General features: G+C 41.8%; 1 protein-coding gene across 1 annotated transcript; it reads right to left on the bottom strand.

Annotated features, from left to right (window-relative positions):
• Positions 1 to 12144: 12144 nt before the first annotated feature.
• On the bottom strand, positions 12145 to 17166 carry Tcf24 (transcription factor 24). The gene is made up of 2 exons (XM_051197251.1): positions 16746 to 17166; positions 12145 to 12442 (listed from the first exon to the last, which is right to left on the bottom strand). The coding sequence occupies exons 1-2, from the start codon at positions 17136 to 17138 to the stop codon at positions 12329 to 12331; spliced, it is 507 nt and encodes a 168-aa protein (XP_051053208.1). The 5' UTR covers positions 17139 to 17166; the 3' UTR covers positions 12145 to 12328.

Genomic DNA, 17166 nt, shown 5'->3' with positions numbered 1-17166 from the left:
GGTCTTCTAGATCCTCACCTACTTCTGTGTTTTTAAAACGTGGTATTATTAGCCAACTCCATTTAATGTTTTTGTTTTGTTTTAAGATTCATTTTACTTTATGTTTATGGGTGTTTTGCCTGCATGTGTGTATGGGTGCCGACAGAGTTCAGAAGAGGGCATTGGATTCCCTGGACCTGGAGTTACTGTGTGTGTGTGGGGGGGGGGGGGGGGGCTAAGCCTAGATTCTCTGGAAGATCAGCTAGTGGCCTTAACTGCTAAACCATCTGCAGCTCACAGCAACTCCATTAGTTAGTGTTCTGGAATCAGTGTGCATGCACATACATATGTGTACACACACATACACACACACACAGAAAACTTGGCTAACTACTTTAATTTGTACCAGTAATACAAGTTTTCCTTAATAGTTGTAGTGACCTACTGTCTTAGGGTTTCAATTGTTGTAATGAAACATCATGGCCAACTGCAAATTGGGGAGAAAGGGGCTCCTTTACTTACCATTCCACATACCTGTTCATCACTGAAGGAAATCAGGGCAGGAACTGGAGCAGGACAGAAACCAATGCAGAGAGGCCATGGAGAAGTGCCGTTTACAGGGTTTCTCTGCTTGCCTTCTTATAAAAACTCAGGACCAAGGCCCAGTGTGGTATTCCCTTCTACAATGGGTTGAGTCTCCCCACATCAATCACTAATTGAGAAAATGCTCTACAGGCTTGCCTACAGCCTGATCTTCTGGAAGCATCTTCTCAGTTGAGGCTCCCTCTCTCTCAGATGATTGTACTGTTTGTCAAGCTGACATCAAACTAGCCACCAGTTACTGTGCTTATGAACATATTGTGACTTGCTATTGATGTTCTTGTTTCTAACTTTTTATGGGGGTGCCTCTCGTGTATGCGCACATGGAGGCCAGAGGACAGCTCTATGGACTTGATTCCCCCTCCTGTACATGTATTCAGGGGCTGGGATTCAGGATGGCAGGCTTGAGCACCGTTATCTGCCAAGCCGTCTCAATAGCGTGGCCTTTCATATTTCTTGATCTCATTCATCTCAATCAGTCCTGGCTACAAAACATTAGGCTTGGTGCCAGGAAAAGAAATGTTTATGATCTTGTCTGAAAAATATACATGAAAAAGTAAAATCACATAAATTGGTGACGATAAATAAATAAGTAAATGTCACGTCTTCTTTAAAAGGAGCTGAGGACTTGGCTGGGTAGGTAAAGAGCTTGCAGTGTGCTGGGTAGTTTTTCTCAGCCTGACACAAACTAGAGTCACCTGGGAAGAGGCAGCCACAATCAGGGAACTGCTCCATCAGATTGGCTTTGGTGTGCAAGTGTTGGACGTTTTCTTGAGTTGTCTTGATAATGGCTGATGTGGGAGGGGTCTAGCCTGCTGTGATGCAGCCACCTCTGGACAGGTGTTTTGGGCTGTATAAGAAAGTAGGCCAGTGGGTATCATTTGTGATTTCTGCTTCAGTTCCTTCCATAAGTCCCAGTTTGGAATTCAATGGTGAACTACAATGTACAGTTGTAAGCTTAAATAAACCCTTTTCTCCCTACATCGGTTTTGGTCAGTGTTTTATACAAAGCAACAGAGAAACAAACTTGGATACCATACAAGCCCAGTGCACTGAGGATGTGGACACAGGAGGATCCTGGGAGCTGTGTGCAGAGCCGGTGACTGAAAGCCTAGATTGTAAAAACAGGATCCCGTGAAAGACCATCTGACTTTGCTGATTTTGCTCAACAGTGATTGGTCAGCCACTACCTAGAGAGGGATGCTTGCTGAGACAGCCTGTCTCCAAAGACAATCATCTGTCTTGCTTCAGCAAGCAATTCCAGGAAGGAAAGACTGTATCAGTCCTCATGGATTCTCCAGTGTAGTGTCTGACCTTCGCTATCTGAAATGAATAGTTTTATTTGTTGAGGTCAGACTCAGGTCTGTTTCTGTCTTCTGTCTCTTTACTCTGTGCTCCGAAATAGTCTGGCTTAATCTGTGAATTCCAGGTTTAGTAATACTCTGTCTCAAACAAATCAAGTGGAGAGTGGTTGAGAACTGCACCTCTGATTTTGGCCTTCACACACATGCAACACACACACACACACACACACACACACACACACACACCTGCTCAGGTCCAGTGTAACTTTGATTTTCAATTTTACTGTCCTATCTAGTGTCTTCTATCTCTGTAACACCTATATTTCCTGGGCTGGTTCACATTTAATGTGAGATTTAAATTCCCTTTTCTTAATCTCAGCACCAGCAGCCAGAGGCAGGTGGTTCTCTGTGAGTCATCCTGGTCTACATAGTGAGTTCCAGGACAGCCAGAGTTACACAGTAGAGAGAGCCTGCCTCAAGCAAAAAACAAAAACAAAACAAACAAACAAACAACAAAACAAACAAACCAGCTTCATCTTCCAGTTTGTCGGGGCCGGGGGTGGGGGGCATAGGGAAATCCACAGAGCCCAGGGTTGTCTAATAACCTTGACTATGTGACAGTTCCTCTTCATCACCATCTTGCCCGGATTTAGAGTCACTTCTGACACACATCTGGGGTGTCTCTGAGGGAGTTTCCAAAGAGGAGAGAAGCCCCACCCTGAATATAGGTAGTGCCCTCCCTTGGGCTAGGATTCCAGACTAAATAAAAGGGGGAAGGGCCTAAGACCAACATTCAGCTCCAGTCACGAGAAAATTACTAACGAAATTACTTATGTCAACAATTCTCATTATATTTTAAAATGCCCACCACATATATTTTTACTAATTTTTGGTGAGGCTGCCTTGGTACAGCATGTAAATGGGACCTCTGAAAGATGCTCTGTCTCAGGCACTGACTGATGAGAGTCTCAGCACTGTGGAGAGACGGCAATGTTTCCGATCTACAGATTAAGTAAGACTTTATCTTGGGCTGGTTCTAGCCCTCCAAAGCAGCCATTGCACAGCTCTCTGTCTGAACTCACATTTTGTAAGTAATAGACAAAACACCTCTTGGAATCTATCACTTTAGCCGACCACTGGCTTACACTAATTCAAAAGCTAAGAATGTCACCAAACAGTGTGTGAGACCAGAAAACCTCTCCTCATCTTGTAGTGCCCTCTGCTAATCCCGCCACGCAGGAATAAGACTGCTACCACGATTTTAAGCCAAATTTGAAGCAAGGTTTATTAATACTGGCCAGGACCACACTTTAGGCTCATGATTCCCAGAGTATGGTCTCAAATTATATTAGCCAGGGGCTTGTAAATGTAAAACCCACAAAGCTATGCACTTCCCACCTTTGTCCAATGAGGGGCAAGCATACATCCTAACGTACTTCCTGCCTACGTTCCTCTTGCCCAGCATAATCAAGCACATCCTGTCAGATGCTGCAACCAAGCTTGTTAACAGAGGTGAGAACACGTGTCTTGTTATCTTCCCTGAACAACAGCTGCCAGCACTCCAGAGATCTATCTGTCCTTCTGCAAGAGGGGCTTACAGGTTAGGGGTGTTTTTCTTCTATAGATCTTTTAATCACAGCAATTTAAACTTAAAACTTAGCTTTAGCCATCACAGCTGACTTCAGGAAAAGGCTCTAGCATTCTCCAGCAGTAAGCAGATCTGTGTGTGTGTGTGGGGGGTGCTGGTTCCTAAAATGATGAATTGTTGTCATCTGCAAATACACCTCGGGGGCAACACTCCCCGATTTAAATATAATAAAACTAAAAAGCAACTACCCATTGATAATAGAAACCAGAATTACTTCTAAAAGGTTGAGTGTAGTACATGCCTTTAATGCTCGAACTCTGGAGCAGAGGTAGGAGGATTTCTGTGAGTTCTAGAATAGCCTGGTTTACACAGTAAGTTACAGGACTAAATACAGAGACCCTGTCTCCAAAAAAAAAAAAAAAAGAAAGAAAAGGAAAAGAAAGAAAAAGACAAAAGGAAAGAAACAAGAGAAAGAGGAGAAAAAGGAGGTTATTAGTTCTAGAAATACACGTGGATATTATTTTTTCCAGGTGGCCAGGATCTGTAATCGGTACTTCCACATGAAACTGCTATTAGTAAATTAATCCCTTTGGCTACCAGCCCTTGCTCGTAGTAGTGAGTGACTTGAAGGCCCCTAGGTCTTCTAACAGGACACTGGTGGGAGCTGGTAGGAACTAGACATAAGAACCACATTGTTGTGCTCTCTTGCTCAGTAGTAAGCATGTCAAGACAGAGTTAATGCAAGAGAAATATAAATGACCCTAGTCAGAAACGGATGACTTTCCTATATAAAGTCTTTTCACCCTCCAGCAGGATTATTTTTAATCATAATATTGACATTGAGATAATCATAGCATTTATATATTTTGTTCAACTTAAAATTCCAAATCTGTGAAAAAAATACATTAAATTGTCAGAAAGTAGGACATTGATCTGGCAGGAATTTGATGCTCAAATCCTTAAAGCCCATGGACTCTACTGGGATAATTTTGCGGAAAATTGCCTAAATTACTTACGATTTCTGTCTGGATCTGAAACAGTCGTGTGGTTTAATTGTCAGTGTGAACCACAAGGACCTTCCTTCTCGGTTTAACTTAACTTTCATGTTAATAAGCTTTGAAAACAACTACTTAAATCCCACCATGAGAAGTTCCCGGAGTAAGGGGATGTTTTCAAATTGTTCCAACTAGCCAAAGGGACTTGAGGGGGCGTGTCCTTTTTGATGAAGAGACACATATGGGAGGAAGTGGACTTGAGGGGGCGTGTCCTTTTTGATGAAGAGACACATATGGGAGGAAGTGGATCCTCTTTTCCCCTCCCGGGTCATCTATGAAAGGGCGCTTGGCCTTGCTGCCTGTGTTTCCTCCAAGAGCAAAATGGACCTCAGAGAGCTGAACATCCTAGAAACCCTGCTAAGTCACTAGATGAACCAGGTTTTACTAACCACAGAGCCACCAGTGCTGGCTTCCTGTTATGTGAAATAATACAGCCTTTCTCACTGCTTAAAAATTATATATATATATCCAAGAATGATTACATAGTCAAGAATGTAAGTAACTGAAAATTTTAAACTAAGGTTAAATTAAGGTTATTTATACCTCAATCATAGTCTAATATAAATTATGTCCTGCAATTAACATCCCATTAAACCTCCAGTGGATTTCAGAAAGGAATTAATGACTCTTTTCTCAAATTTTGCCAGCTTCCCTTTTAAAGGACAATAAACATGCTGTTCTCAGAAGTCTCCAAGGGAAAACTGAATGATTGACAAGGAGTACGCTAACTGGAAGGAACAGCTGACTGGAGGGCATAACAATTACAGCTACATAGAAAGTGAATTTAAATATCCTCGGTGTACATGCTCACACACATGTTGCCTTCTATTATGCATACATGTCAGAGGCCCCTGAGCCTCCCTCCCAGCGGGCATCATACTTTGTGAGCACCCTCTCGCAAGAACTTGGAAAACTTGCTTCACTGACAAGAAATACGCACACACCCGGACCGTCTACTTGTCAACCACTCGGGGCACAAACGCAAATAGCAAGCATCCTTTGCAAGAAAAGCAAACAAACAAGGGACTACTGATATTTCTCAGGCAGTAACGGCTACTGCCTGCTAAAGGGGCTTGTGGTGACCTGAGTTCAATCCCCCGAGGCCACATAAAGATGGAAAAAGAGAACTCTGGACCCCTTCAAACTGTCCTCTAACCTCCACATACAGCAAGGCATGCACACGTGTGTGCACACGCTAATGCTCCCACCAACGTTTAGCGTATGTGCTGCCGAAGCAAGCACATACTACTAACATTTAAAAATGTAAACCGAAGGAAAGCAAGTGTCTTCTGTTTCACGAGTCAGTCGTTTAGAGTGGTTCGTGGATCTTCCTGCTGTCAGTTTCACAGCATTTCTCATGTGGGGGTCGTTCCTTTTGCTTTCTCCGTGATGGGTCATTTAACATTTCCCTGTCAATTCCTGTTCAGATTTCAAACTCAACCTGACCACCAAATGCTCCTGGCTCTCTTCTTATACTGGGCTTATTAGAACATGATCTAAGTTGATTCCCCGTTCCTCAATAGAAGAAGAACATTAAGACAACTAAGTGAGACAAATTGTAAACCCCAGGACCTGGCAGATGCTTGTGGGCACGAGAGCCATGGCACACACAGACGGCACCTCTCCTGCGCCCCCCCACGTCATGGTGCACAGTGACGGGCCTTCCTAAAATATCCTTGGCAAAAAAAAGTTGCTGCTAAAACGACCACAGTGTGGGTGCCCATAAAGATGGCTGCACTCCATCTTGGCACAGAGAGTTCAAAGCTGTCCTCAGCAAGTCATAAGACCTAAAGGTCAAAGGTGTGGCTACAGAAGGACACTTTGGCTGTCTTAGTCTAAATAACAACAGACCTGAATCTGAGGTGTGTCTACTCCTGACCTCAAGGCTAGAGGAACGAGAAGTTGGAGCTAAGGTGTGGTTACTGAACCCTAAAAATAACCGAGGAAGAAAAGTCTATTTGTTCCAAATACATGATACTGTGCTCCCCTTTTTGGATAAGGTATATAAGAGTGGTGAAAAATAAACTTTGTGGCATTTCCGTATTGACTGATCTGCCCTCCTGACCTTTATTCTGTCTCTCTGTCTTTTCTTTATTATCTATAGCTAGCCTGTCCCTCATCCACACTCCCCTACTCAGGTACGACTTGGGGCCACATGGCTGGCTCCGATTGCAGCCCCACAAAGACCGTTCCCAACACAAGCGCTGGGATGTGTCTCAGTCATTGAGGACGAGTACATTCGAGTCCAGGCTTTGATTCCCAGCATTGTGAATAATAAAATAAACCAACAGCAACACTGATTGGTCCCAGCTCTGCAGCCCAGCCTGCTTCTGTGTCATTGGACGATGCCACTTTTTGTGTCTCTCTGGCCAGGCATGAGAGTCTCACATGTCATGTCCCCCCATCCCATCCCACCCCACCCCACCCTGCTCCACACCTGAAGCTTGACTGGCCTCCTCTCTCCAAAAGGAGGGTCTGCAAGAGCTCCACCTTTTTCTTCCCCGTGGCTCTCTACTGATTTTCACTTAGCCACATCTGGTGTCACATGACTTCAGGACATGGGTTTACAGCAACGAAGTTACCGAAACAAATCTTTACCAGTTTTAAAACTTGAACCTCATTAACTTTTTTGTTCCACATGACTTATCTACTCATCTACCCACAGAATTGAGATGGCGTATAGTAGAATATACTATAAAAGTGAACTCAAGTGACTTCAGCATTTATTTGAAAATTAAAATGTTTGGAATCAGCTTTCATGGAGTTCTCGTTGTTTCCAATGGCCATACACATGGAGGGAAGAGGAAATGGTTCATCTCCAGAACACACTTGGTCCCCAGAGGGCAGATGTACGTGTCAGTCACATACATCCACATGCGCAGGAAATGACTATTGACATAATCTCCAAGCATAAATCTCAAGATTATTCTCCAGTTTATAAAATGTTGTGGCATAATTTATTATGAAGCGTTTGAGTGACTGATGTACATTTCAGTGAACTGGTTTCTCAGATGAGTTGAAACTAAGACTTGTGTAAACATAGGAAGGGAAATCCTTCCGGGTTTATGTGGTTAGGCGAGAATATTCCCAGTGGGGCTGCCTTGCCCTCTGTGTGGTGTGCTCAGCCTGCAGGAAGTACATCTACAGGATTTGTGAATTTTACAGGAGTTTTGATTAAAATAGTCATGTGTAAACTCACAATTACACAGTCATTTCTCTGAGATATACAATTTTGTAATATTTCTTTGGAGTTCTTCTAACAACCTTTGTTGCTTGGTATTTTTTAAGTTACAGGAACAAATGAAATAAAAACAAAAACTCCAAAGTGCACAGCTTGGAGAAAAAGCAGCAACAGTCCACTAGTGTAGCTGTTGTCTAGAAGATTTGTTGGAAACCCTCCAGCAAAGATTTTAAGAAAACATGAATTATTACCAGATTGGAGTAGAATCTACGATTTCAAATAAAGTCCACCGTCAATGTAATAGAAAAGAACATTTTGATGAAGGCATCTCCCCAAACAGCCAGTATATGCTTTGGATCAGAAGCAATCTGATTTATACTTTTTTCCAGCTAAGATGAGAAAGGACAGTTTTACATACAGCCAACAAACAACTTGTCTTATCATGATGACAAATATGAGCCATTCATGGGCCACTGCAGAACCATTTTGCCTGGAACCATTTCCTCAGAAATGCACCATGAGACACAGAGACCCGAGGAGTAAAGATTAAGTGGTATATGAATTGTCTGCTCTGCCCCCTAAAAAAAAAAAAAAAAAAAAAATGAACATCTAATGCCTGAATACTTTCTCTTTACATGAAAATAAATGGTTCCTTTCTGAGAAAAAGAAATTGAATAATTTAAACTAAGACAATTTCAACTAAAATAATTAGCTGAATTTCAATCAGAAATTATTTTTCTTTTGCAGTTTCTTTTTTTGTGTGTGTGTTTTCTTTGTTTTTATTTGTTTGTTTTTTGAGTCAGGTTTTCTTTGTGTATCAGTCCTGGCTGTCCTGGAACTCACTATGTAGACCAGACTGGTCTTGAACTCACAGAGATCCACCTGCCTCTATCTCCCTGAGTGCTGGGATTAAAGGCATGCTCTTTTACAGTTTAAGTTGTTTGGTTTTTTTGTTTTTGTTTTGGTTTTTTTTTTTTAAGTATCCATGAACCAATAAGAAAGTCACTGTTGAAGTTAACATTAGCTTCAGAATGCTATGTTTAGTATTTTTTAAAAATCATTGTGAAAATGCACAGCCATTCTTTATTACCAAGCACCGTGGACAATAGAATAGCCCCTTCCTTCTTTCCTTGACACTCAGATCCACAACTGGATTTTTCTACTTCAATCCTTTCTTTCGATTTTAAAACAAGTGTGCATAGATGCCTGTCTGTTTTGAATGTGAACTATCCCACATCGGCCCCTGTGTTTGAGTACCAGGTCCTTAGCAGGAGGAACTGTTAGGGGAGGTTGAGGACACAGGACTTAGCTGGCCCCAGGACGAAGCTGATTCCTTCCAGCCTGTTCTTCCCGCTTCTTGTTTGCAGCCTGGCTGTGATAAGCTGCCTCGTGTTTCAGCCTCCATGATCAGGAACAAGATCAGTCACAAGCATTCCCTATACCCAGAGACCAAAAGAAATGCTTTCTCTGTGTTTATTTGCTTATTTATTTTTATTTTATGCACATTGGTGTTTTGCCTGCACGTATGTCTGTGTGAGAGTGTCAGATCTTGGAGTTACAGACAGCTGTGAGTTGTCATGTGGGTGCTGGGAATTGAACCCGGGTCCTCTGGAAGAGCAGCCACTGCTCATGCATTCTCTCCTAAGTTGCTCAGGTCAGACAGTTTGTCACAGAGATGAGAAAGTTAATGGACACATACACTTTTTAATGTAGCTTTATTAGTGAATAGTTCACACACAACAAACTCTCATGTGCATATTTTTATGGCCAGAGAAATACAATAAAGCTAGCTCTCCTGTTACAATACAATACAACAAAACTAGTTTTCTTTCTAAAATGGCATTTTCCAGCCGCCAAATTACCATCATAAAGAAATTTTCAATGGGAAATCCCAGTGGGATGTGGAAGAAACTTGGCTGAGGATTTCTTGTGCAGATTATGGGGTAACCCTGTGACCCCAATATATCAGTCCTTGTCTCTGTTGAGGGCATCATGCAGAAGACAAGAACCCTGAATGCCTCTAGGAAGATTTGCCATGTACCATGTTCAAGTTACACAGAGACAGGTGCAAATTTAACAGACTGACTTTCAAATGTTATCTTAATAATACCCATTATTCTGCATCATGAATTAAAACAGCTTGCCCTTTTGAACCTTTTTTTTTTTTTTGACAAGATTCAACTTTGAGATTTTCTGATCTTTCTAAAGCTGTTAGTATATTTAGCAATTCGATACAGTGTTTTGGACACAAAAACATTTATATAAGTAGATAAATGGAAATGAGTTACAACATCAAAGGCAAGGTTCTATTTAGTAGGACAATTTAGAAAAGTAATAATTCAACAAAATCCTACCTTTCCCCCATTTAAATTCCTATAAAATTATGGCCAAACTAACAGACTGGCATAACTAACAAAAAAAAATATCATTTGATGAATTTCCCACTACACAATGTAGTGTTTACAGCTCTATTAAGGTAACTTCAAAGAAAGTTTGACAATTTCACGTCTGGCCTGACCTTGTCTGTGCTAGTAGAACTCTGGCAGGCATGGTGATTGTTCCTTAAACTTTCCAGTCTTTCCTCAGGTAAGGTGGCAAGCATCCGCCTCTCCAGGTGACACAACACAATACAACCCAGGGAAAGAGGTGTCATGACAGGAGTCAGAAGGGCCACAGTGGGCCAACCACAGATTTCCTGCTGCAAAGGCTACGAGGCTCCAGTGGATAAATCCCACCGCAGACCCAAGAGAACACTGACCCAGAAGAAATGGGGGCATTGCCAACTGGGAGATGATAAGAGGAAGGTCACACAATCCAGTTTATTCTAAGCCACTTTTGGTAGGAAGACAATAAACCATGAGGTTATTATTCACCTCAAACAAAAAGAAAAACTCGTGGCCACACGTTGGAACAGCAGGCCTGGCCGTCACAGGATCTTTAACTTTCCTGCTGCAGGCTACAGGAAAACCGAGCTGAAAATGATTGGGGTTTTTGCCTGTTACGTAAACGCAGCCAAGTCCACTAATAACCTCTTTCCTTGCCAATCTCAAATTGAATTCAGTAACTTTAAAACTGGGTTTTCAAGAGATGAGTGAACTTCACAGCTGGAAGGGGGTATCTAAGGCAAGAAGAGGTAAGGAGGACATGTCTGCAAAGGAATGAGGTGAATATCGTCTCTGTAATATTCCACTCTTGGGGTTCAGTGTGTTTTCCAAAGCACCTGTGTCCTACTCATGGCTCATAGGGACTTCTGAAATTTTCCAACTTCCTACACATTGTTAGCATAGGCAGCAATTTAATTAGCTATCCAAATCTATAATGTAAGTTACACTTCCTAGGTTTTGGAGTATTTGTATTGACAAGAAATAAGGACCAATATCATCAAGGGCAGAGTTGTGCTAACTTCCACAGGGTGGTTTTATCTTGTTACATTTGTTTGTCCTGTTGTGTGTTGTGTAGTGTGCATGCCGTCATGTGGAGGTCAGAGGATGACATTTGGGGTCAGCTCTCTCCACTGTGTAGGCTGTGTAGACTGAAGTCAGGATGTTAGGCTTGGTGGCAAGCACCTCGACCTGCTAAGCCAGCTGAGCTGATTTCCCGACAGTCTCTTGCTGAACACAGGAGCTCTCTGAGCCTGTGGCGGTGTGTGGTGCAGAGAAAGGAGTCTCTCTCAAGGCACAGATCACGGGCAGAACTCCCTAACCAGTGCTGAAAATGTCCCTTCCAGGAAGCCTACATCTGAGCCTGTCCAACTATCCGGGGTGGGAAAGGAGACGCGGTAGGTATAGTGTAGGCAGGAGAAAGGGGGGGTGAACCCCTCACCCAGTGACACCTGAGCCCCTCTTCATACTGGCATGATTTACCAGTGCCTTCTACAATTTGAAATGGAAGTCAGATCTTAATATTGACCAATTTCTTGACAGGTGGTCACACCATATTCTATAGAGAAAACCATTTTTCACATCCCATATACATTTTCTATTTGGAAAAAACAACTACAGACACAATCTTTGTACACACAGCTCAGCTGAATAATGATCTTACATCTCTTAACTGGAATGGCCAACTCAAAGCACACACTGGCTTTCACAAAAACACTAGTATAAACACATTTTATTTATTGTTTGAAACAGGGTCTCACTGTGTAGCCTGGGGTTGGCCTCGAACTCTACGTAGAGAAGGCTGGGCTCAAATTCACGGAGATCCACCTGCCTCTGTGTCTTAGAGTGCTGGAATTAGATATGCAACATCACACATTTTATTTCTTAAAGCTAGAAACACTGTATCAGCTTTTAATTTGTCATAGACTACAGAGAATGGGGAAGGAAGGAAGTGCATCCTTTGGCTACATAGAACTATATGCTTTTGCACGCCTTTCATTCCAATAGTTTCTCTTTACTGTGTAACAGTGGCACAATGACTAACGTAGCTATATATTTTTATACAGGGCTGATTACTCCATTCCACATTTATTTAGACAGATACATTTTGACATTCAACTACAGGTTTCAATGTAAACTTCAGAAACAGTTTGTTATGTCCAATGTAATAAATACAGAATTATTTCACAATCTTGAAAAACAACAGCCACCACTCAGCCAGGCCCCCCCCAGGGGACCGCCTACGGCTGTGAGGCTGTCGGAGTGTTGCTATGATTTGTCTTTTCTCCAGACACAGGGTGCTTCAGGAACTGACCCGTGGCACCAATGTACAATCTTGATCGCATGGGCCATTTCTGAAAAAAAAAAAAAAGAGTAAGGAAAAATCTGAAAGTTAGTCTGTACGCCATACAGCATAGGTTGTATAATATCTAGGTTTTAACACACGTTCCTGTTAGTCTCTACGCCATACAACATAGGTTGTATAATATCTAGGCTTTAACACACATTCCTGTTAGTCTCTATGCCATACAACATAGGTTGTATAATATCTAGGCTTTAACACACATTCCTGTTAGTCTCTATGCCATACAACATAGGTTGTATAATATCTAGGCTTTAACACACATTCCTGTTAGTCTCTATGCCATACAGCATAGGTTGTATAATATCTAGGCTTTAACACACATTCCTGTTAGTCTCTATGCCATACAACATAGGTTGTATAATATCTAGGCTTTAACACACATTCCTGTTAGTCTCTATGCCATACAGCATAGGTTGTATAATATCTAGGCTTTAACACACGTTCCTGTTAGTGTTCCTGTTACTTTGCTGCTGAGGATTCTAATTACAAAGTCTATGGGGAAAGACGAACAGTGCTTTGATTGTAACTGTGAAAGTAGCCAGGTGGTGGCGCACGCCTTTAATCCCAGCACTCAGGAGGCAGAGACAGGAGGCTTAGTGAGTTCGAGGCCAGCCTGGTTTACTGAACAAGTTCCAGGACAGCCAGGGCTATATATAGAGAAACTCTGTCTCGGAAAACAAAACAAAACAAAAACAATCAGAAAACCCAACAACAAAACCAACACAATGCGTATTTGACAAGAACTGTGAGAAGTTAAGAATGAATATTGCTGAGATGTAGAAAGTCTACCACTGCATTTTATTTCCAAGTTAAACCTGCAATAAAATTAAATTTAAAACATTAGTTTTAAAGAAGCTGTGCACAGTTATAGACAAACTAGGCATTCCAGGAAAGTAGCAATATATGGAAAGGACCAGGTAGCACCTGGGTAGCAATGGCAGGCGACGTCACAGAGCAGCCCATAGTTTTTAGTTTGCGTTTTCTGTCTCATAGTGGGTGACTATAGATGGTGATAATGCACTTTTCATATTCTGATACACTCGAAGAAATGTTTTCAAATATTTATAGCACAAATGGGCAATGTCTACAGAGGCAGATGTGAGATTATTCTGATCTGAACATCATATAACACACACACACACATACTAAAGCACAGCACTGTATCTCACAAATATTTTCACATCAGGTGAAAATAAAAATGTTAGTAGGTGGGTGTGTCATATTATCTGGAAAGTCACTTTTGTGGCAGCCAACACAAGTCCTATTTTAATGTCTCCAGGTATGATTAGTGAATACAGTCCTGTACTGTATTTTCTCTCTACTGAGGTACACTTATTTTCAACTTGTTTTAAATCACATGTCTTATAGATTCCTAGGTCTGCATACAAAGTAATAAACTTCATTATGGCATTGTCATATGAATGCACACATCATTATACTTTCTTCTCTTTTCTAAAGTGTATTTGAAATTATGTAGTTTTTTTTTTTTTTTAACTTGGGGGAAAAATTAAGCCATTAACCAGAACTGATCCTGAAAATTAAGACCTTTAAAAACACATTCTTATTTTAATTAAATGACCCCCAAGCAATAAGAGCCCACCGTTTTTTAAATTCTTGCTTATCATTGTTTTGGACAACGATTCTCATGGGACCTGGCAATTAGCAGAGTCCTCTGCATTTTTCTCCCTAAGTTAAAGGCCTGAAATACACTCCTGTTCTCCCGGAGAATTGTCCCTCTGGGCCCCTAGTGCTGACTGAAATTGCTCATTTTCCAAGTGGATAAAAGTGGGTTTAGGCCATGCTGTGAAGGTCCAGTTCTTTTTTGGTTTATTTATTTTTATTTTAAATGCACTGGTGTTTTGCCTGTAGGTATGCCTGTGTGAGGGTGTATTTTTATTTTATATGTATTGGTACATCTGTGTGAGAGTGTCAGATCTTGGAGTTGCAGTGTTGTGTTGCATTTGAGTGCTGGGATTTGAACCCGGGTGCAAATCAGTCAGTGCTCTTAACCGCTGAGCCATCTATCTCATTAACCCAGAAACTGTAGTTCTCAAAACTCTCTTCCAGTTTAGCAGGCAGAACCAAGGACTTTGCATAAGCTCTAATCATAAGCTCCACCCCTGACTAACCCTTCTTCCATCATCTGGGACACTCTAAGGTCCCCAATCATTTTAATATGCTCCTAATATTGGTAAAAAGGATTGATGATTCAAAGCGACAGACTGGAGTATTTGTTAAAATATCTTTAGTAATTTGTGTAGCACTTAGCAACATTGTTGCATTACAGGAAAACAGTAATTTTAGAAGACTTACTCAGGGCTATCTACCATAGTTTATAATGAGACCTTACTTACCCAGAAAGTGAAAATCATCAGTATATTTTTATTCCCTTTGTATTAAGGATAGACTTAATATTTAAACATTTCAACAGAGTTCATAAAATAGAGGAAGGCAATTTCAATTAAGTATTTACAATTTCTGTTTTCTGAAACTCCGAAACCCATGGTTTAGAGTGTTTTTCTTAATATATATCATATTCTTCTTTACAGTACTATACTACAATTTGTATTTTTGTTTTTAGCTCTACTGTATTTGTTTTGGGCAGGGATTAAGTCTGTCTTACAATTGTGTTCCCTGTCCTAGAGCAGAGATTTCTTTATAGTAAGTACCAAATCAAATATTTGACTTAAAACACACCAGTCCCTTGTTAGCTATCAACAATTTCATTTTTATGAGATAACCTTTGGCCCTCTATAATTATCTCTAGGTTTAGAAATCTAGATATTATGGTCATTGTCTTTTAAAATCAGACAGCAAATTAGATTTGTTTTTCTTAAAACAGCTATGACTACAAAAACATTTGGCATGTGAGTTAGGCACAATGCTGCTAGCTCGCTCTGCCCCTTTCCAATACTGATGTCTCTAGCATTTCTCATTAAGGAAAGCCGTGCTTGACACCGAGGTGAAATACTTGACCTCATTCTAAATTTTATCAACCACGAGGGAGGCATTGAACTTCTGCTTTGGGTATGAAATCTTAATGTTTAAATTTCTGGGAATATATGGCAAATGTCAAGTCAAAGAAATGTTAGTGGGATATTTGAATAGCATTAATCTATGCTATTGTAATACAGAAGTCTTAATTGTAACGAGTGACTTGTCAGCTATTGTGCAATAAAACTCTATCATTATTATAAATAATGTTCTATCATTATTATAAATAACATTTCATGTTTTCACATTTAACATTTGAACTGTTTTAAGTCTATCACCATGTTGACAGTATTTTCAAAATAAGTTTTGTTAAGATGCATTCCATAGTTTTAAGTAAAATAATATTAGAGGATGTGTTTTATTATGTTTCAACAAAATGTAATTCCTCATTTTTGTTGCTCAATAGTTTTTTCAATGCTTAGATAAATTTCTAATTGTGTGTATTTATGTTCAATTATTTCAGAATAGTGAGACAAACATGTGAACATTTAAATTTAGCAAATTCAGAATTTCTTCATTTTGAAGAGAAAAACAGGTCAATGGAAGGTTTTAAAAGAAATCCAGAAAAAGATGATGCAGAAGTTAACGCACTATAGGTGAAAAGTCAAGTCACATACCATACTCAAGACCGCTTCATGGACACGTAAAGAAATCATGCAAAAAATAGTTTTTCTAGGCTAATTTGAATACAGACCAATTCACTCAACACACATGCCAACCTAAGATGACAGTTACATGAAACATTTTGGGGTTTTTCTAACATTGCTGGTAGCTGTGTAGTCCACAATATTTAACTGTGATTGAAATTTTACTCCACGGGGACTAAGAACATTTGGTTTTCACTGATTTTGGCAAAGATTGTGTGTGTGTGTGTTTTCTTTTTTCTGTTCTTACAATTACTTTAGGGGCAAAGAATTAATTCTGGTTAGTTTATGACGCCTTTGGAGTAGCTCATGAGAAGGACAATGGGGATGTAAATTAAGATAATTGACTCTTGAAGGGCACAAACGTAACTTAGATGTTACCTGTCATTACAACGTGTAAACAGCTTCCCCATTTTTCACCATGAAAGAGCGCAAGTACTCGAGCCCATGCAGGATTAAACGCCCCAGCTTTCTGGTTGCACACTGTCAAGAAGCAGCCTCTTTCATTGGGGACCTGGTCACCACGGCCCAGGTAAGCTGGCTTCCTAGAGGTGTTTCTGCGCGCCGCCGCCGGGGAGGAGTGCCAGCTCCGTGGCCTCTGCTCCAGCGGGGACAGGGTAGCTCCGGGGGTCCCAGCCCCGAAGTGTCGCCTACCTTAACTGGGTGCAGGTAGCCGTCGCCTCTCAAGGCTCCCAGACTGGGGTCTCCCGGCGGCGCCTCGGTGTCGTCCTGCAGGCTGCGGGTGAGGTGGGCGATGTAGGTGGTGGCCAGCAGCAGCACGTCCAGCTTGGACAGCTTGGTGTCGGGCGGCACCGACGGCAGCGTGCGCTGCAGCTCCAGGAAGGCGTGCCGCAGGGTCTGCACGCGGCTGCGCTCCCGAGCGGCGTTCGCTGCGGCGGGCCGGCCACCCCCGGGGCGCGCCGCCACCCCGCCGGAGCCTGTGTGCCCGGCCCCGGCCCGGCCCGGGCTCGACTCGCGGCCGGCGGCGGCCGACGGGGCGGGCTCGGTGCTGCTGCGTGGGCTGCTGGCGGGACGGCCGCGCTCCATAGCGGCTGCGGCTCCGGTTCCCGCGGCG

The sequence above is a fragment of the Phodopus roborovskii genome, unplaced genomic scaffold, assembly GCF_943737965.1.
Source record: "Phodopus roborovskii unplaced genomic scaffold, PHOROB, whole genome shotgun sequence".
NCBI lineage: Eukaryota > Metazoa > Chordata > Mammalia > Rodentia > Cricetidae > Phodopus > Phodopus roborovskii.
The sequence above is the reverse complement of the archived record's forward strand: the minus strand, read 5'-3'. Positions and strand labels throughout refer to the sequence as shown.

Excerpts from the sequence above, each read along its gene's own strand:
- Tcf24 (XM_051197251.1), bottom strand. The coding sequence starts at position 17,138 with ATGGAGCGCGGCCGTCCCGCCAGCAGCCCACGCAGCAGCACCGAGCCC. Across the intron at positions 12,443-16,745 it reads GCTACCTGCACCCAGTTAAG|AAATGGCCCATGCGATCAAG; the intron begins GTAGGCGACACT and ends TTTTTTTTTCAG.